The sequence below is a fragment of the Mastigoproctus giganteus genome, chromosome 9 (genome assembly GCF_048544385.1).
Source record: "Mastigoproctus giganteus isolate SK-2022 chromosome 9, ASM4854438v1, whole genome shotgun sequence".
Classification (NCBI taxonomy): Eukaryota; Metazoa; Arthropoda; class Arachnida; order Uropygi; family Thelyphonidae; genus Mastigoproctus; species Mastigoproctus giganteus.
In genome coordinates this window covers 73,492,718-73,514,437 of record NC_143583.1, presented here as the reverse complement: position 1 = coordinate 73,514,437, position 21,720 = coordinate 73,492,718, and the positions used below count along the sequence as shown (strand labels likewise).

The 21,720-nt window shown below is 37.0% G+C and overlaps 1 protein-coding gene across 1 annotated transcript in view; it reads left to right on the top strand.

Annotated features, from left to right (window-relative positions):
• Window positions 1-21,512, top strand: part of LOC150080449 (JNK-interacting protein 1-like) — a 200,220-nt gene extending 178,708 nt beyond the window's left edge. The window contains exons 11-12 of the mRNA XM_090381228.1: window positions 8,880-8,978; window positions 21,440-21,512. Of these exons, the coding sequence (XP_090237354.1) occupies window positions 8,880-8,978; window positions 21,440-21,512 (172 nt within the window). The remainder of the gene's footprint in view (window positions 1-8,879; window positions 8,979-21,439) is intronic.
• The last annotated feature ends 208 nt before the right edge of the window (window positions 21,513-21,720 follow it).

Genomic DNA, 21,720 nt, shown 5'->3' with positions numbered 1-21,720 from the left:
GGATTTACTGGATTGTTTTTTACAGTAACATACCAGAGAAGCAATTATCAGAAGGCGATAATTTGTGCATTAAGAATTTGCAGATAAGGGAAGCACTAAGTGGAAGTGATCACAGTGTACTGATGTGGGATTTACTTAAAGGTGTAACTACCATCGGGGATAAAGGGAAAGGTTTTTACTTTTGTAGAAGTGACTACAGTGGTCTCAGACAGTTTTTAAATTCTATACAATGAGACCAACTGACGATGTTACTAACAGCAAATTCTAAATGGGAAGCATTCAAGGAAGTAATTGTGGAAGCTACTAGGCTTTTCATACGGATTAAGAAATACTGTTCAAGTTTAGGCCTAAATAGATATCAGATGAACTAATGAGACTCATGGCACTGAAGCAAAATGCATGGGATGCATATAAATTATCAGGAGACACAAGCCAAGGTAGATATAAGCTAGTATGTAATCAAGTCACAAAGGAGGTTAGGCAAGCATAGGCAGATTATGAGAAATCTTTGGCAAAAGATGCTAAGAAAAACAGCAAGAGCTTCTTTAGTTATATAAACTCTAGAAGGAAGGGGTTGAATCAGATTGGTTCACTTGATATCAATGATTCGAGTGTTGATGATCCTGCTCAGATAGCTGACGATCTGAATGAGTATTTTGCATCTGCATTCACACCTGAGGAGTTATTAAGGGAGGAGAATGCCAGAAGTTTATCAAACACTAACAGGGTGCTTATTGATTTTCTAATAACTGAGAGCAAAGTGGAGGAGAAATTGTTGAAGTTAAATATAAGAACGGCATGCAGGCTGGATGTGATCATTCAAGTTATATTAAAGGAGGCGACAAAGGTAGTAAGCAAGCCCTTAGCCATAATTATGAGAGCATCCTTGGACTCAGGGGAAGTCCCCACGGACATCTCCAGTCTGTGGGGACTTCCCCTGAGTCCAAGGATGCTCTCATAATTATGGCTAAGGGCTTGCTTACCTTATCTATCGCCAATTCGCAAAGGGGCATTTAAGGGTGACATGAGTAATTACAAGTAGTTCTCGACTTTGCAAGTTAATTCGTTCCTAGCGCATGCTCGTAAAGCAGGAATTTATTTCCCATAGACATAAGGTTAAAATTAGGTGTTACGCTCTCAACAATGAAATTAGTTAATTAGTTTGTTTAAACAATCATTGATTTATCGAAAGAAATGAAAAAGTAGCCTGTAAAATCAAGCAAATTATAATAATAGAGAAATTATTTACAACTTATAAATGTTAAAGAATGTTTATTCTTCATCATCATCGACTAAATGCATACTCGTTGATCACTCATTATTGGCTTGGCACTCAGTTTCAAGAGGCATTTGTTTCCAAGATAATCTTCTCTTTTAATTATAAATTTCATGATTGCATGCATAAGCATTTTTTAACGGCACACACAAATTGCAACTAACACGATTCACGTGGAGTAAAGTTTACGAAGCTTAAAAAAAAAAAAAAGCAATGAAGAGAGATTCAGAAAATTTATTTATGTTTTTTTAAGTGATTGAAGATTTCAGTAAAGGGGTAACACATTTCACCATAATAACATAAAAAAACCACAAATTCCAGCTATCAGTATTTTCGCAAATGCAAGAAGATCGAGTTTACTACCCATTTATAATTTCTTGCAGTAACAGAAAAGCCCAATAAACCGGAAAATGCAAATTTTTTATTGTTTTATGCTCGTGACCTCCAGAAATGTGCTTTAGAAAATATCACAGAGGTGTTTAAAATTGATTCTTATAAAGGAACATATGATAACGATGAAAGTGTAGTGCATTTTAATGATTTGAATTGGTAACTAATGCAATTTACAAACCACACTCACAACCCGTTATACGGCCTTAAGGTCCCACTCGTGACCTTAAAAATGACATTTTAGAGAGATAAATAGCTTAGTTGTACAGCGAAAATTTCAACTTCCGAGATCATGAAACGAATTACCAAAAAACAATTTGTTATTGGGTTCACATTATGGTATTTTAACGATACGATTGTGTCTCTGGAACTGATTAATATCGTAAAGCAGGGTACACTGTATTGTATAGCTATGCACGTGGTTTGGAATGCGGTATTTATGAATGTTTAACATTTATTTTTTGCAATTAATGTTCATATTTTCGATTTTGTTGATACTTGGGGAAAAAAAAACTTGTAAAGCGAGAACTGCCTGTACAGACCAGTTAGTTTAACTTCTGTTCCGGAGAAAATAATGGAGTCACTAGTTAAAGATGCATTGCAGGATCAACTAGGCAAGACTGTTGTAATAATTCAGACACAGCATGGCTTTGTTAAGAGAAAGTCTTGTTTGAAAAATTTAATTGGATACTATGATGTGGTTACAAAGAAACTTGATACAAAAACTAATTTTAATATCCTTTGAGGTTATACCCAGAGTTACTAACAGTCCATCGTGAAGGTGCAAGCAGAGGATTTGGCTGTTACAGACCATCCGGACTTTGCCAAAATTGGGTCCACATGACTTGAGTGTCACCTGAATATCAGTTCCATCAGCGTTTTAGACTCCCAGGTAGCAAGTACAGCTTGTCTGCCACATCTGAGAGAATGTCTGTGACAACCTCAAGGACTTGAGCAGTGAGATATGAAATTTTCAGAGCAGTGCAGACAGGCTGCCGGAGCAGGTCATCGGGTATTGTCAGTGATATACACGAATTTTTCTAGTAGGGAAAAGGAGGTGATTATCTCTTTGTATAAGGCAATGGTCAGGTCAGGCCATGCCTTGAGTTCTGCATACAGGTGTGGAGGCCTCATTTTAGGAAGGATGTAGATTTGTTTGAGCAAGTACAGAGAAGGGCAACAAGATTGGTGAGGGGAATGAAGGGGTGGTCTTACCAATAAAGCTTAAGTTCTGCAAATTGCAAAACTTAAGAATCCCATCAATTCTGATGGGAGTTTTCCTCTTGCTCAGATTATGAACCTGAGAGGGCATAAATTCAAATTGAGGAAAGACAGTTGTAGAAAAGATGTGCAGAAATTTGCCTTTAGCCAGCGGGTAGTTGATTGCTGGAATAAACTTCCATCTGTTGTTGTGGAAGTTGATAGCTTAAACTCAAGGAGGAACTGGACAATCGTTTAGAGGGAATGGATGTGTGGAATATATATTTTTTGGCTGATCTACATAAGCTTGCTTCCTTGCATCAGATGCCTCTACAATTACTATCTCTGTTAGGGATTACCTGATTTCTAATCTCCTGACATAAGTAATTCACAAATAGTGCCTTCTCTGTATATCAAAAACTGAGTTTTCTCTTTCACGCTCTGCATTACTTTTCTTTTGCTGGTCACTCTGTATAAATTTCAAATCCATTTTACCATTGAATTTCGTTTCCAACTCCAGGGTGGTGCTGTCAAAACCTCTATCATGCTTCAAGACTCCATTCAAAAGAAGGCAGTTAGAATTATTAATGATTCATCTACTAACAAAGTCTCTCCATTTTCAGTCTCATAGACATTTTGTTTCTGTTGCATGCCTTTTCTGTAGATATTTCTATGTGCACTGTTCTTCCGAATTGGCTTCTATATTCCCACCCCTTGTCTAAATAAGTCCAAACACATGCCACAATGAGTCTGCATCCTTCTTCGAAACCCACCTTTCTTCTTCTTCATTTATTCTTTCAATTTCCTTTTTCTGGAACAACCTCCCTACATAAATATTTCCTGAAAACTATAATCTACAGAAATTCAAATCTAATGACTCGTACTAATTGCAGTTGAATATACCAACTACAGTGGCAGACAAAAAAACTGCATCACTTGTGAATTTTGCAAATAATGTGTTTTGTGCTGCATTGTGGGTTGCAGAAATGTTCAAAATGCATTGGTTAGATGGGATATATATCTCTGAATGAAATCCAATAAAATGACTCCACCTGATATACCTAATTGTCATAAATATCCTCCAAAAGTGTAAAATGCATAATTAATGGAAATATGAAAAATCATGCAAATGGTAATCATGACAACCAAATATACATTTTATTGCATTTACGTGTACAGACTGAAATGACAAGTTAATGTAATAGTATTATGTACTGTAAATCGGCAAAATAAGTCCTCAATATTTTGTTGTTCCTCCTTGAGCTGCAATTACAGCCTTGGGTTGTAATGCTCTTCTCTTTCTTCTGATCAATTTTAGACGTCATTATGTACCAGCAATGTACATAATGGACTGTTGCCGGCCCAGTTCAACACAGTAATGTCAATATTTCTGAGGTATGACTTAGCATTATTAGCATTAGTAGAGGCATTTGATGCAGGAAAGCAAGCTTATGCAGCATCAGCCAAAAAAAAAAAAAAAAAAAAAAAAAACCACTACTTCACCCCTCTGTTCGTTCAAAATACCTGTCCAGCTGAGCCTTAAACTTATTTAGGCTATCAACTTCCACGACAAGGGATGGAAATCTGTTCCACCAACCAACCACCCGCTGGCTAAAGGCAAATTTCCGCACGTCTATCCTACATCTGTCTTTCCTCAATTTGAATTTATGTCCCCTCAGGTGATTATTCTGAGCAAGAGGAAGAATCCCATCGGCATTGAGCATGCTCAAACCATTCAAGGCTTTATACACCTCTATCAGATCACCTCGCTGGTGCCTAGTCTCCAGACACTGTAATTTGCAAAACTTAAGCCTTTCTTCGTAAGAGCACTCCTTTGTTCCATTCACTAATCTTGTTGCCCTTCTCTGTACTCGTTCCAGCAGCTCTACATCCTTCTTGAAATGAGGCCTCCAGATCTGTATACAGTACTCTAGGTGTGGCCTGACCATTGCCTTATACAAGGGAACAATCACCTCCTTATCCCTGCTAGAAAAATTCCTATATATCACTTAAGGGATATATAGGAATGCACCTTATATAGGGACTGCACCTTAAGGGAGAAAAAACGTGGGAAAATGTTGGTGTAAGTATGTTTTAAGCCTTGTGAGACAAGAAGTCAAACTCATCATTAAATATAAATAGTATAAAACTTACCAATTTTGCTGTGTACAGGGTGCTGAGTCCTGTTGAAAAGTGCAGTTTTGGACATCTGTGTGGTGATCCCTAATAATGGGTTTCAGGCCCTCCAAGATTGCAGTGTAGGTTTTTGCATTCACAGTTCTGTTAATAAACTTAATTTGCCCCACCCCTTTGCTTATTATGCATCCATCTGACCAGCAGGGAACTTTACAGTAGGTGTTATGCAGTGAGGATGGTATGCCTCCAATTTTCACATTCTGACATATCGCTTCTCATTCAAGCCATGCAGATTGAATTTCGATTCATCAGAAAAGATAACTGTGTCCCATTGCTCTTTTGTCCATGAAACACGTTTTAACCCAAGCAAGTCGCTTTTTCCTCATTTGTTGGGTGTACAAAGGCTTCTTCTTGGGCTGATAGGCATGCTGACCACATTCTGAAGGCCGTATTTGGATAGTTCGTGCACTTGTTTCAACACCAGAAGCCATCTCAAAGTCCAGTTTTAGATCAATTACGAAGGCATAGCCGTTTCAAATATCGATCTTGGGAAGGCATAGTCACTCTCTTACGGCTTGATCCAGGTCTTTTCTTCGCATCACTAGTTTCATGCTTTAATTTCGGCACTCGGGATACTGTTAACTGGTGGCAGCCTATTTTATCAGCAATTCAGCTTAAGTCATTTATAGAAATGGCTGATCCAATACCTTTCAATTACTGTCTGATGCAATAGAAGCGTTATCTGACACAGTACCTTTGCTTTGCGACAAACAAAATGATTGTAATCAAACAGTATCTTATGTTTCAGTACAAATGTTACTTTTTTTAAGGTGATGCAGTTTTTTTTTATCTGCCACTGTATATGTGACCAAAACTTTATTAAAATAAATTCAAATAAAAACTATAAAAAAAAAAAAAAATACACTGACAACTGTAGAGTTAAAAGTGATAAAAATGTAGTTAGATTTAAAGTAGAATTAAAATACATAAAATTACAATATACACAAAATATTACTAGTTAAAAGGGATAAAATGATACTTTATCTATCAAAGGGGACTGCATTCTTTATCAACAGTGTAGCTTTACTGCCATGGCATATCCTTAAGGTGCCTCCGTAGCCAGGTGGGAAGGAGCAGCACTGCGTAGCATACTCTTCTTGATTAGACCCGGGGTTCGAGCCCATCACCACCAAATACGGAGGATGCGGAAAGGTCGGGGAATGACCACCGCATATCCTGGAGCAATATGGCCTTAGTTGCTAATGCTCCAAATAACCAAATAACAAATAACAAACAAACAAACAAACATATCCTTAAATAGCATTAGAAGAATCATGGCTCATGCTACTGTAGGAGTATGGGAATTATCCTCCGCAAGTGCATGCTGACTGACTGAAAATGGCTCAGATCATGCCAGGCAGAAATGTTCATCCTGTCCAAGAATGATGGTTTCAAAGAGTTTGTGAATACAGATTCTCCTGCCTCTATTGATAGTATTATGTTCCGAAAAACAAATCTGCAAGCCCTTAAGTCATTTTCTGTTCCAATACCTATGCGAATGATCAACGATTATGGAATTACCTGGAGGAATTTGGTGGTTCCTCCCAGAAGTGTTCAGCCACAGCAGATTTCTCACAATCTGTGGTCTATTGCTCTAGCATGTGTTCCCCCCATGTCATTAAGTTACATTCTGTCTCTTCAATGTAATACTCCTCACAATCCAGACATTTGATCTCATATTTAATTCCATTTGTTCCTTCAATGGGTATAGGACCATATGTTTAACACAACTGTATCCTGGTAGTTGCACACAGCATGTCTGACAAGTCTGTAATATTCTAGAGTTCTACTCTGTTAAGCCCAGATAGTAGGGAATGTATGTGGTAGCAGCAGGCGAGAATGCCTCTCTCTCTCTCTTTGCTTGTGTCCAACTTCTGAAATATGTTTGTCCAGAATCTTCTGGGGTAGCCACATTTTCAAAAATTCACTGTGACACAGTAGTCCCATATTCCTACAGTAGCACCTGCTGTGAGCCGTAATCCTGCTGATGTTTTTAAAGGATATGCCGTGACAGTAAAGCTCCACTGTTGATAAAGGAGGTAGTCACTTTTATTTCAAAAGCAGTTGCCTTTGAGAGAAAATCTTCTGCTCTGCACAATAAAAAAAGTTCATTAAAATACATTATTACAACAATCAATGCCCTTTGTTTCGTAGCATAGCACTTTTTCATATTCTAATATGGTGTTTTTTTATCACTTTTAACTTGTAATATTTCATGTATATTTTAATTTTTTGTGTTTTCCTTCTGCTTTAATTTTATCTATATTTTTATTGCTTTTAACTCTACAGTTGTACAGTATATTTTATTTTTACATAAAATTTTATCCTGTTTTATTTTAATTTATTTTAATGAAGTTTTGGTCATGTATGTTGGTGTATTCTATTGCAGTTAGTATGAGTGTAACTTACCAAACTCTAGAGGCCTATTCAATCCACACATAATACTAAGTACTGTAGGTTCTAATACCTTTCATGTTTGTGGTGTTCATAAAATAAAAAAAAAGTGAACAGCAAGTTTGTTAGATAGAGATATTTTCCAATAATGTAAATATGGCTGTTCTGCATGTTTAGACTTCTGGATATGGCCAACCGGGCTAGCCGGGTGGGTAAAGTGCCTACCTGACAACCCAAAGGTTGCGGGTTCGAATCCCGCCTCAGGCTTGTGGCAGGATTAGAGGCTCAGAGTAGTTCAAAAAAACCTTGTGAGATGCATTATGGCCACAGAAGCCAATGCGCCAACAGCTAACAAAAAAAAAAAAAAACTTCTGGATATCTAAAGTGGCAGCCAATATATAGAGTGAATTTTAATTTTTCATGGACAAACATTCAATTTACACTTATTACTATATACTCTTACTTCTCTCTTAACCTGTTGGAAAGAGAGAACTCTACTCCTTTGTACTATGGAGTAACTCATAGTGCTTTCAAAGGTAATTTTTTGCTACAGTTTCTCTAAAAATTTGAGAAGTAACTTTTGATTAGGGTGATTAGACTTGATTTGATTTGTGCAGTAAACTTCACTTTAACAGACTTCAGAAGTAATGGACTGCATTCACAGAATCAGGCTCTCATCAGTACAAGACATGATGTAACTTCTTCAAGTCTGATGGTATTTGCTGTAAATTAAAATATTTTCTTATTAAATCAGTGCAAGCATTTTCCTCACCATCACCGTTTCTAAATTCGCAAGCTTGTCAGATTTCTCTAGGGAGTAATCTGGGCCTCCATTGAGAATACATGAGAACTCCTCACACTGTTGAATAAGCTTTTTTAGTCAGCGTTTCCACTGCTATTGTGTGATGCATCAAAATTTCAAGGTCTTCTGCTCTGCACAATAAGTGCATTAAAATACATTATTACAACAATCAATGCTCTTTGTTTCATAGCATAGCATTGTTTCATATTCTAACAATACCAACATATGGATAGTACCAAACTCAAAGTAGTTAAGAATTGAAAACAGCTGAAGTTCTCTGAGCAGTGCCAACTAGCATAGCACCTTTTCATATTCTAACAATATCAACATATGGATAGTACCAAACTCAAGGTAGTTGAGAATTGAAAACAGTTAAAGTTCTCTGAGAAATGCCAACAGTCTGTATATGTATTTCTTGTAACTTTAATTGGCAATTGAATTTAGTGGACAGGCCATGTCTTATATAGTCTATTAAACTTAAGTTTAACCTGAATTATATTAATTTATTGACAGTTTTACTCTTTAAAACTTTCAGTAATATTATCTGAAAAGAATTTTTGTTTTATTATTTTTAAAATTAAATTATCTTCTTTAATAAACCAAATTTTTATTTTTTATTAGATATTTTGGTTTTGTTACTAAACATCCATTAAAACAGAAATTTGCATGCCATGTTTTCCTGGGTCAAGAGTCCACAAAAGATATTGCAGAAGCTGTGGGGTAAGCATTATTAAAGATTTCACCCAGTTCATATATGTATACATAATTTGTGTAGTTCATATATGTATACATAATTTGTGTATAGTTTATCTTTTTTTTTTATTTTATTTTTTAATTGGACTCTATAGGCAGTAAGTTTCGTTTTTCTTTGACACTGCTATCTCTGTATCGCTTCTAAAATAAAGTGGTCAGAGATAGTGTTATCAGAAAGAAAGAATGGTGTTATAAGGAAGAAACTGTGATACATTGTCTTTGGTTCTAAAAAGCTTTGAGCTGCTTATTAAAAGAAGAAAAAAAATTATATAAAATCTTGTTTATTTCAGATTCTCATTTCAGCTCATTACATTTTTGTTTGTGCCATGCCAGGCACTTAAAAGACACTCAGTAATTATTTGAGCTAATTCTTTATTTAGATATTTTTTTTACTAATGCATTGTTGTGAAGTTAATTCAATTTTTCCTAATTGCTAACTGATACCTGATTCCTAGTTAGAAGAAACTGGCATCTCTGGATGACAGCGTCTTCTAACTCAGTTTTCTGTTTACCCCACTGCTAGCCATGTGTAACCTGCATGGCTAGTACAGTGGCCACAATCCCTGTTTTTCCACACTGTGGAAAAGACCCAGGTTCCATTTCCATCATGTTGGAAGGAACTGGACTTTATTTTACACAATACTTTTCCAACTATAGCCAAGTTATAGTTGGACAAGTATGAGGTGCTTTTACCTTCCCAGAAACTTCGATTCTTCATCCTGCAAAACAGTCAAAATTACTACAGAATATCTATAATTAATAGAATAATGTAACTGACACATGGCTTTAGCTGCCTCTTTGCAAAGTCTGAATCCATCAGTTTCCTAGTCTGTCATCGTGAAGGGCTCTTGCTATGTTCTGTAACATCTGTTGTTTATATTGCTTATCCTCATGACAGTGAAGGGCCGCCGCCTCCGTAGCCAGGTGGGCAGGAGCAGCAGTGCGTAGCACACGCTTCTTGATTAGACCGGGGTTCGAGCACGTGACCACCAAATGTGGAGCATGCGGAAAGGTCAGGGAATGACCACCGCATGTCCCCGGAGCAATATGGCCATAGTTGCTAATGCTTCTAAAAACCAAATAAACAAACAATAACATGACAGTGAAAAATGTCTACCTGATTATGTATGCACACATGTGCACACGCATACACACACAGATACACATTTTGAAGGTTCCTTCAATGCGTTATCAGTAGATTATATCTGTATATGTATAGTTTCTTAACTCTACAGAGATATGTTACCATCTATTGACTATTACTTGTGTAATAGTAAAAACAGCTACTATTACTTGTGTTTACAAGTAATAGTAGCTGTTTTTATAGTTTCAGAGATTGGTTGTACTTTTTTAGCAAGATTAAAGGTGATGTGGGATCACACAAGCTGAAATTGAATTTGTATCAAGAAGTTGATGAAACTGAATCAAATAATACATATAATACTAATAATAATAATACATATTCTCTGGAATTTGGCTCCAGAAGTAGATAAAACTGAATCAAATAATACAAATATAAATGCAGAGGCTATTACTGGGGAAAAAATGTAATTACGACTTTATATTTTTACGATTTTTTTAATATTTTAATGAAATTGATTTTATTTTTGATAGTAATCCTGTGCTATTTGGTTATATAAAAAATCACAACAGGAAAAAAAAATTAACATTTAAAAGCATTTATATACATCGTTTTAATTTTTACAAACTTCCAAATTCCTCAAAAAAAATTCGCTTTGAGTTTGACTACATATGGTCCAGAACCCAACTTGTAAATGGCTTAAAGCCCTATTTAAATTTTGTTCAAAATTTTGATTTTCTGACTTTTACTTGAAACTCATCTTGTTAGATATAGTTATAAACTTAAATAGAAGGACTGATCTGTAATATCATTCAGGTATATCAAATTTGAATGATGTTGATAATTTTTTCTTTAATAATTAGGCCCAAATATTGCAATTATAGTTTAATTTAAAAATTAAAAATATCTTTTATATTTTTGCCTTTGTACCTCATCATAAGACCGGTGCAACATCCAAAACCTGGAAACTTCAGGGCTTGTAGATTGTTAGTTTTGTATGTTTCTGGTTTTGTTTTTGGGCAGTAAATCTAAGGAATTGTCAAAGAAAAATGAATTGTCTAATGAATTGTGAATCTAATTTAACAGTTCTGATTGCAGAATTGCTGGCTACTCACTTTTTTGGTTTCTCTACATGATTAACTTACGTTTATTATCTATGTGATTCATTTACTCCCTTGGATCGTTGGTCAAAATCTGGAAACATGAATGCTGAAGTTATTTAGAAACAAACTTTGTTAATGTTCCATTAAAAAACAAATAACAAAAAATAATAATATAATGAGGAGAAAAAGGTAAATAGAAACACAAATACTGTAATGAGATATTTTGACCAGCACCTATAAGGACACCCCATCTGCACATACAAATAAAGCAGATGTTTTTATTCTCTTCCTCCCCCTCTATCTCTCTCTCTCTCTGTCTCTCTCTCTCTCTCTCTCTCTCTCTCTGTCTCTCTCTCTCTCTCTCTCTAACACGATTCATGAATCACTTTTAGTATTAACCATATTATGCAAGAAAGCTTTAGGCTTTAGCTGCACCAGCCAAAAAATATTAATTAATCAATCAATAAATAAAAAAGCAAAACAAAATAAACTGCCTATTTGACTCCTCCTCACATAGGTGTCTGTCCACCTGACATTTGAGTTCACCAAAGCTGTCAGCCTCAAACACCCATCGGGGTTGAGGCTGACTGCCTTAACTTACTCCACTAAAAAGAGTTTAGGGCTGAAAGCCTCAGACTACGGGAAATTTACCAGACAGACAAGTTAGTTTGTTTGTTTGTTGTTTGTTTTTTTTTTTTTTTAGGAGCATTAGCAACTAAGGCCATATTGCTCTGGGATATGCGGTGGTCATTCCCTGACCTTTCCGCATTCTCTGTATTTGGTGGTGACGGGCTCGAACCCCGGTCTAATCAAGAGGCATGTGCTATGCATTGCTGCTCCTGCCCACCTGGCTATGGAGGCACCAACAAGTTAGTGCAAAGCATCATTTTAGTTTTTAGTAAATCACTGAAGTAAGTGAAATTGCATCGTTTTTGTTATATCTCATATTGTGATGCCTTTACAACAAGTTGCCTTGTATTGCACTACCTCAAATAAACAATGTTGCACCAGTAAAGAAGGCTAATGTTACATATTCTCAGTGAATGCCATTACCCAAATAGCACCATTTCAAAGCCTGTTGGTCTCATCATTGGGCGAGTAGGTACCCCAGTACCTCTCATATTGTGGAGTTAAATTTCACAATTGGATTATTACTCATTGTATCACCAGTGTACCTACCTGCCCACTGAATGAGAGGTCAACAAGCTTCAAAATGGTGCCATCTGGGAGAGCCCAATGATATCCTTTGTTACCAAGAATAGGTAACACCAGTCTTCCCTACTGGGGAAGCTTTGACTATTTAAGAGATTTATGAGTGAATTACTTGAGTGAGTGTGAGTTTGAGGAGTAACTGCTGCTTTTCATTTTTGATGGCATTTCTTCTTCCTTTCCAACTATCACTTTCCTCTACTTTATAATTGTGCTTTATACTTTATAAATAAGATTCTCAAATAGGGGTTACCTGCTAACCTATATAAACAGAGTTAAAACATTAGCCTATGAAAAAATAAATAACAACAACCTCGCAACAAACGTTGCACAAAAATCCGACAAGGCCCAAATACATTTCATTACCATTCCATATGTCGAGTACTGGTACAAGAAACTCAACCAAATATGCAGGGGAACCAACATGAAAATCATAGCAAAACCCATGAACAAATTATACACATTCTTCAGAAATCGACCTTCAAACACCACATTCCAATCACAGCATGACCTAGTATACAGCATCCCATGCAAAAATTGCGACGCTGTTTATGTAGGATCTGCCATGGGAGTAGCACAGCTTCGGTGCGGACAGGTCGTTCAAATGCATCAGAACTTTTGTTCCACGCAATAAATGAACGACATTCATTCGGCTTTAATGAAACAAAACTTATAAATATTCAACACAACTACTACAAATTACTTATTACGGAAACCTTAGAGATAAAACTAACGTGAAAATTCAATCAATATCTGTAGACCATTCCTGTTATCTGACGATTGGTCACTTATACACATGCATCATCAGCCATTTTCAGTCCACTGCAGGATGAAGGCCTCTCCAGCAACTTTCCAGTTCCTTCTGTTTTGAGCACTGGCCATCCATTTACTACCCAAAAATTCATGAATTTCATCTATCCATCTCCGCCTTTGTTGGCTCCTCAACAATTCACATTGAGGGAAATACACATGCGTGAAGAACAAACACTACAACATAAGATGCCGACCGGGCTAGCCGGGTGGATAAAGTGCTTGCCTGGCAACCCAAAGGTCTCGGGCTTGGATCAAAGTACTGCAAAAACCGTGGGAGGTGCATTATGGCCACAGAAGCCTATGCGCCAACAACTACCAAAAAAAAAAAAAAACATAAGACAAAAGTTTCGGATTAATTGTGAGTTGCTCTATTCCTATGAACATGACGCCCCGAAAAGTTCTAGTCCGACTTAAGGAATGTAGAGAATAATCCCCCATATCCATTAAGCTTTTTAGACCACTAAATTTTAATTCTAATGTCAAGCTACAGAACCGAAGAGAATAATCGCTCCATATTTATTAAGCTTTTTAGACCTTAATATTTAAATTTATGTCAATCCACATAATGGCTTCTTTGCTGCCAGAGGTATGGTGTTTGAAGGCAGAAGTCCTGAGCGCTCAATGTTAAGACCAAGGAGTCTGAACACTATGGTTCTGACAGTGGGGAATATGGTCTACATTTTTTGTAAAATTGATATTGCCTTCCCAAAGAATTATTAGAGCATTGGACTAGGAGAGTTGGCTGGAAAAGAAGCTTCCTATATCTAAAATAAAGGAAATCCCTGTTGTTTTCATAATATAATAGAATATATGAATTATCGAGCACTTAATAGCTCTCTATTATCAAATTCATAATAGAAGAGGAAAATTATAAGGCTTTTACAACCTTTACACAGAAAGTATTTGAAATGTGCAGAACTATCTACAGAAGGGCAATTCAGCTCTCATCGGTTAAACAATAATCAATAGCTAAATTGCCCATGTCTCCCACCATGCCCAGATGATGACTTTAAAATCTGTCAGGATAGCTGTATTCAGCACCCTGTCAGTAACCTGACATGACAAAACTGGATTGACCTAGGTATCCCCAGGATTACCCTGCCATGTGTAGGAACCTGGGGCCCCACACCAAATAAGTAACCATGTAGGGGAAGGAGATGTAAAGGCAGCCAGGAAAGCATACTGTGTCACTCTTTTGGTGAAAGAGTGACACAGTATGGGGGAAAGAGGGAGTGAATGAGTGTTATGGTAAATGGGAATGAGTGAAACAGCAAATGTAATTGTCCAAACGAATACAAACTGAATAATAACTCACATTAGCTTATATATATTAACAAATATGTACTAAAAACAGAAACACGCTCACTGCATTCTCCCTTGGCCCGTACCACAACTGAAGAATAATAGTAAGAATAATTTCGAATGAACGGAGGGGTGAAGTGGAAGTTTTTTTTGTTTTTTTTGGCTGATGCTGCATAAGCTTGCTTTCTTGCATCATATGCCTCTACTAATGCTAACCAAAGAGAAACATACCAACTTAGTGGTACTACACTCAGGGAAGTGGAAAGTGAAAAAGACCTGGGGGTAATTGTGCAATCAAATATGAAGTTCGTTGAGCAGTGCAGACTGGCTGCCAATGCAGGTCATTGAGTCTTGTCAATGATATATAGGAATTTTGCTAGCAGGGACAGGGAGGTGATTATCCCGTTATACAAGGCAATGGTCAGGCCACACCTAGATTACTGTGTACAGGTCCAGAGGCCTCATTTTAGGAAGGATGTAGGGTTGCTTGAACAAGTACAAAGAAGGGCAACAAGATTGGTGAGGGGAACAAAGGGGTGCTCTTACTAAGAAAGGCTTAAGTTCTGCAAATTGCACCACCTGGAGAGTAGCCGCCTGCGAGGTGATCTGATTGAGGTGTATAAGGCCTTGAATGGGTTGAGCAAGCTGAATGCTGATGTGATTCTTCCTCTTGCTCAGACTAAGGACCTGAGGAGGCACAGTTTCAAACTGAGGAAAGATAGTTGTAGAATAGATGTGTGGAAATTTGCTTTTAGCCAGTGGGTAGTTGATTGGTGGAACAGGCTTCCATCTGTTGTTGTTGTGGAAGCTAATAGCCTAAATAAATTTAATGCTCAGCTGGACAGGCATTTGGAACGAATGGAGGGGTAAAAATGGGAGCGTTTTTTTTTTTTTTGGCTGATGCTGCATAAGCTTGCTTTCTTGCATCGTATACCTTTACTAATACTAAAGTAAGTTGAGAGGTGCCCAGAGAGTGCAGTGCAGAAAGCATAAGTCTAACAAATGAAATGAAAGCCAGAAGAATGAATGAGTGTAAATGTGTGACAGAAAGAACATATACTATAAATTTTACAGTTAAGTATACACTAACCCTAGTTTTAATCTTTAATATTCTTACTTATTTAGCTTAATTATTATGTATTAGTATATTAATTTACATTACACACCATTGCATTCTTCCCTCCCCCCAACGTGTGAGAAAGAAGATGAATAAGTGAGCAAAAAAAGAATCCATATAACTTAAACAGAAAAAATATATATGAATAAAAAACATACTGTAAAATGTAAGAAAAAAGTATAAAAATAGAATGCAAGTAGAGTGAGAATGCAGATTATGAGTGAAGTAAATGTCCCGCCCCCAGATAGGATGATGGGTGGATGGCCTATGCCCCCTGCCCATCTAAGGAGACACCATGCTGTGGCTATTTAGCCAGTGTGGTGTGGGATGCTGACATTGGCCACCATGGCTTCCAGCCCTGCTCAGTGTGGGATAGAGCACCAATGCAGGTGCTCCTATATAGGGATTCTTTCCTTATATTCTTCATTCCTACCATCTGGGTTGGTTGATTCAGGTCAGAATTGGCATCCTGACCTGGAAGTCGTCTTCTCCCACCCCTTCACTCAGGTGGACACCTTCACCACTGCCTCCCTCTATCCTTCTACCACTAACCCAGTCCCACTTCCTATCTCTCCACTACCAACTTCTAATTTTAATTTTTTTTTTTTTTTTTTTTTTTTTAACTCAGCTTTTCCTGTCTGTAGCTTTGGCTACCACAGGGTTTGCCCTGCCAGTGCTTTCATATTCCATACTGCCTGACCTGCCTCCTCATAGCACTGGATGGTAAACTAGAGGTTTTTGTGTGAAAGCAGACCCCCTAGGTGAATAGGCTGGATGAACAACACAACCCCACACTAATACTATATAAATCTAGCCTTTACAGAGTTTTGTATTCATCGCATTGCCTGATGGAGAGTTGAGGGAAATCCCTAGAGCTGCATTACAATTAACACTATATACTATGTTCTAAACAATTCTAGAACCTAGGGGTCATAAATTCAAATTACAATGCTTGAGATTTAGATTAGATTATAGGAAGTTTTCTTTTAGCCAGTGAGTTGTTGATGGCTGGAGCAAGTTGCCCTTGCAAGTAGTTGGGGCTGACAGTTTGAATGAATTCAAAGGTCTACTGGATGCTTATCTGTGTAAGGAGGGAAGCATATGATTTGTGTTTTCTTAACTACTTGGTTGGGATTTTTTTTTTTTTTTTTTTGCCATTGCAGCAAATGCCTGTGGCTTCCTTGCACTGTATGGCAAATACTGTTACTACTATTCTTCCATCCATATCCTCCAAGAATTTGTCTAGTTCTTCCTTGAATTTATTCAGATCATCCACTTCCACAACAACAGATAGAAGCCTGTTTCAACAAGCACCCAACTGCTGGGTGAATGCAAACTTCTGCACATCTACCCTGCAACTATCTTTCCACAACTTAAATTTCTGTCCCCTCATATGTGTAGTCTCAGCAAGAGGAAGAATGCCATTCACATTCAGCTTACTCAATCCATTCAAGCCCTGAAACACCTCATTTAGATCACCCCACAGGTTCCTAATATCCAGAATCTGCAGTTTGCACACCTGAAGGTTTCTAGCTTAAGAGCACCCTTTTGTTCCCTTCACCAATCCGGTTGCTCTTCTCTGCACACATTCCAGCAGATCTGCATCACTTCCTAAAGTGAGGCCTTCAGATCTTTATACAATACTCAAGGTGAGGCCTAACCATGGCCTTGTACAAGGGTATAATCACCTCTTTATCCATGCTAGCAAAGTTTCTGTATGTCATTGACAAAATCCTATGAGCTGTTCTGGCATCATGTCTGCACTGCTCAAAGAATATCATATCTGACTTCACAAATCCCCCCCCCTTATCATTAACCCCCCTTATAGTGCTTATCAATAAGTCCATGAAGAGTTGTAACCACTCTTCATGGACTTATTGATAAGCACTCTGTCTTCTTCCACTTAATTATCCCTTTATCCATAGCGGTAATTTTCTCTTATTGCCATATTGCTTCAGTTTATACAGCAGTCTTTTATGTGCAACAGTATCAAAAGCCTTCCTGAAATCCAAGTATATGATATCAGAATTCTTTTTTGCATCCAGTTCCTTGATCACTGCATCATAGTAATTTATTAGATTGGTTAGATGAGACTGCTTCCTAACAAATCCATGCTGTGACTGCAGTGTAACTGCATTCTTGTCCTGCATTACTTCTTTAACCAGTGACTCCATTATTTTCCCTGGAACAGAATTTAAACTAACAGGTGTGTAATGACTCATGTCATCCTTTGATTCCTCATTGTGAATTGGAGATACATTCACACTTCTTCAGTCCGTGAGGACCACCTCTGAATCCAAGGTTGCTTACCTCCTTTGCTATTTCTCTTAATATGATTGGATAGATCCCATCCACCCCAGGTGCCTTTTTTATCATCAGCTTCAACAATTCCTCTTCACTTTTCCTTTCACTTATCACAAACTTATTTAATTCCCCATTGGAGTTTGATAAACTTCTGAGATTTCTTCCCCTAAAGAATTCCTCATGTGTGAATGTAGATGCAAAATACCTATTCAATTTGTCAGAAACCTCAGTAGAGTCATCAACAGTAAACCCACTGACATCAAGTGGCCCAATGTGATTCAATACCTTCCTCCTAATGTTAATATAAGCATAGAAGTCTTTGTTGCTTTTCTTTGAATTCTTTGCCGGAGACTTCTCATTATCTGCCTTAACTTGCCTGACCTCCTTTTTGACTTGAGTACAGACTAATTTATATCTACCATTGGCTTCTGAATCACCTGATAATTTATATGCATGTCATGGTGGGCACATTATAGCCATAGCAGCTTATGTGCCATTAAACCTCCATAACAACAGCATGTCATGCACTTTTCTTCTCTGCCACTTGTCTCAATAGTTTGTCTGATATTCATTTAGGTCTAAGCCTTGAACAGTATTTCTTTGTTGGTATGAAAAGCTAAGTAAATTTTGCTTGGCAAGAGACAAGAATGCTCAACTACCATTTATACAAGATGCAAGTTTTCTGCTCTTAGCCTGTTTAAAATCTAGTTTGGATTGATTAATAACTGCGGCGAAGGTAAAGAAAGCCAACACAAGAACCATGGGAAACTTCGGGAAACTTTTAGCAGTCAAACTCGTTTCCCGGTACAGCAGCTTCTCCCTGCATTCCCAGTAAACAGATGGTGCATGTTATCAGTAATGGCAGTAGAAGTCAATAAAGATGTATTGATTAGTTTTTTCTCATTATTAAAAGCAGATTATTGGAGTTCGCCTTCACAGCTGAAATTTACTTATGGGTACACCCTCCATACTGCCTCAGTCTTAGGGTGTTTATCCCTCCTTTTCCTGCTGTTTTAACCCAATAGGAAAATGACTTCTACTGCAACTACCGATAACATGCACCGTCTGTAGAAGTTGTTTTCGTATCGGGTTAAAACAGCGGGTAGGGGAGGATAAACACCCTAAGACTGAGGCAGTCTGGAGGGTGTACCGATAAATAAATTGCAGCCCACTCACGAACTCCTATAATCTGCTTTTAATAATAAGAAAAAGTTAATCAATACATTATTATCAACTTCTACTGCCACTACCGATAACACACACCATCTGTTTACCGAGAATGCAGGGAGAAACTGTGGTACTGGGAAACGCGTTTGACTGGCAAAAGTTTCCCGTGGTTCTCGTGTTGGTTTTCTTTACCTTAGCCATAACTGCTTTACAGTTGATTTGAGTTTAGTGTAGGCAGAAACTGAACTTGGAGATTTGGATGTGAGCCAATTGTGATATGCAACATTCTCATGGAAATAAACGTAGCACATTTAATGGAAAAACTAAGGTTTACATAATGGATGAGATTTTAAGATGGAGTGTGGAATTTAAGGATTTCATCCCTATGAGAATAATTTCATTGACATGATCTGAGCAAACATTGACATCAGAATATTTAAAGCACTATTCCACCCAAAGAAAAGGAGAGCAGAAATCTCACAGATCGTCCCATTTCTCATCCTTATAATGCCAAACAACACGAGGCTGAGAATAGCCACAAAGGAAAGCCTTCATTGTAGAGGAGACTCATGTCATCCTTTGATTCCTCATTGTGAATTGGAGATACATTCACACTTCTTCAGTCCATGAGGACCACAAGACAAGAACCGTGGGAAACTTCGGGAAACTTTTAGCGGTCAAACTCGTTTCCCGGTACAGCAGCTTCTCCCTGCATTCCCGGTAAACAGAGGGTGCATGTTATCAGTAATGGCAGTAGAAGTCAATAAAGATGTATTGATTAGTTTTTTCTCATTATTAAAAGCAGACAATTACGAAATTGTAATTTGATGTGCCTAGAAGACCACTTCACCCCAACTGTGCACTTTGAAGTGTTGATCAAGAATAAAAGGTCAAGAGTAAGAAATTTAAAAAAAAGGTAAAGGTCAAATATGCTGAAAGTCTTGTAAATTAACTCCAGACTTGAAGGACTCTCTCTGCAAGGCTCTCTGGGGGGGAATTGTTTATCAGTGAAGCTCACACTTGTATGTAGAAGCAATCTGTTTTATAGGATGGAATACATTTGAACAAAAGTGGGGAAAGAGTTTTTGCTAATATCATTGAGGATACCTTATGGGTTTGGACAAATAGTTATGGATGTGGGAACAGAGCAATAAAGTTTAGCATTTATCTGATGAAATGGCTGAAAGTAATGCTTGTGCATATATCAAAAGTTCATGTGTGTTTCCACAACAGCCAATGTTGGCAAGTTAATCTGAGGGTTGTGAAGTTGTTAACAAATGGGAAATTAATGCTGAGCAAACAAACAAAAATAACTTCAAGGGATATGTGTTGATATTAAACTATGCGTGAACACTTAGGTTTTTAACTGTATCTGTAGTAATGTCAGGAGTGTCATCAGTAAAATGAGTGAATTATAATTCTAATTAATGCTGATATAATAGGCCTGACGGATGTTGTGGGGTCACCCACAAATAGTGGTTGAGGTTCACTGTGGTGGTATGTGTGATGTATTTAGGAAAGAAAGAGAAGATAAAAGAAATGGGGGGAATTATATTATATCTCTTAACAAAATCATCTTGAGTGTGAAAACTTTCCCAGATACAGAATTTATGCATGCCAGCACAGAATTTGAAATAGTTGGGTGAAAAGGTAAAATGAGATTGGGGGTATGCTACTGACCAGAAAATTGTGAAGAGTATGACTAGAGCTTCTACATACAGATAGAGTGGGCAAGCAAATGTAAACATCTTATTATGGGTGTTTTTCAATTTGTCCTTTGTTGATTGGAGCAAGTGGAAAGGAAACTCACAGTGGGGACACATTTTTAAATAAACTATATTATTATTTGTACTAGCATGTTTAAAAAATGCTGATACTAATATTACAGAACTAAATGTTTAACAGATAAAATCTTTTTTGGTACCATTTTGCCATTTATACTTAAATATTAGAATGCTCTGAAGGTCTGCTTCAGAGATTAGGGGAAAATCTTCCTGTTCACCACAACCAAGGCATTGAGAGAACCCAGTTGATAAGCTGGTTAGCCCATCCAATTAAATGATCCTTACAATGATTTATCGTCTTCAACAAAATGTTTAATACATGCAAACAAACTCGGTGATTAACTGTGAAATTCAGATGAGAGGTGGGTATGATTTTTCTTGGTATAGTGCAATACATTCTTCTCATATGTTACATTTTAATTATATTTTCATTTATAATTCTTTTCTCTCCTATAAGTGAGCTAACATTTCAAATACAAGCTTCTATAAATTTATTGTTTTAATGAAGTGTTGAAGATAGGTAATGTTTTGTTTTTTATTAATTTCAGGAGGGCGTTTCGTCGGTTTTATCAGAAGTTTATTGAGATGGTTTATCCAACAGAAGATATATATATAGAATGATAATTAATGCCCTTGTATATTTTTTAAGTTGTATAATTAAAATACTTCATCTACCTGAATGTATAAGGCAGCTGTTTTTTTTTTTTTTTTTTGGCCCAGTGTAAATATACATAAAGATAATTGCAGCACTATGCTGCCGTCTGTTCCACATTACAGAAATTTGTTTTAATGTGTTAAATGTTTGAAATTTGAATAAAATTTAAATATG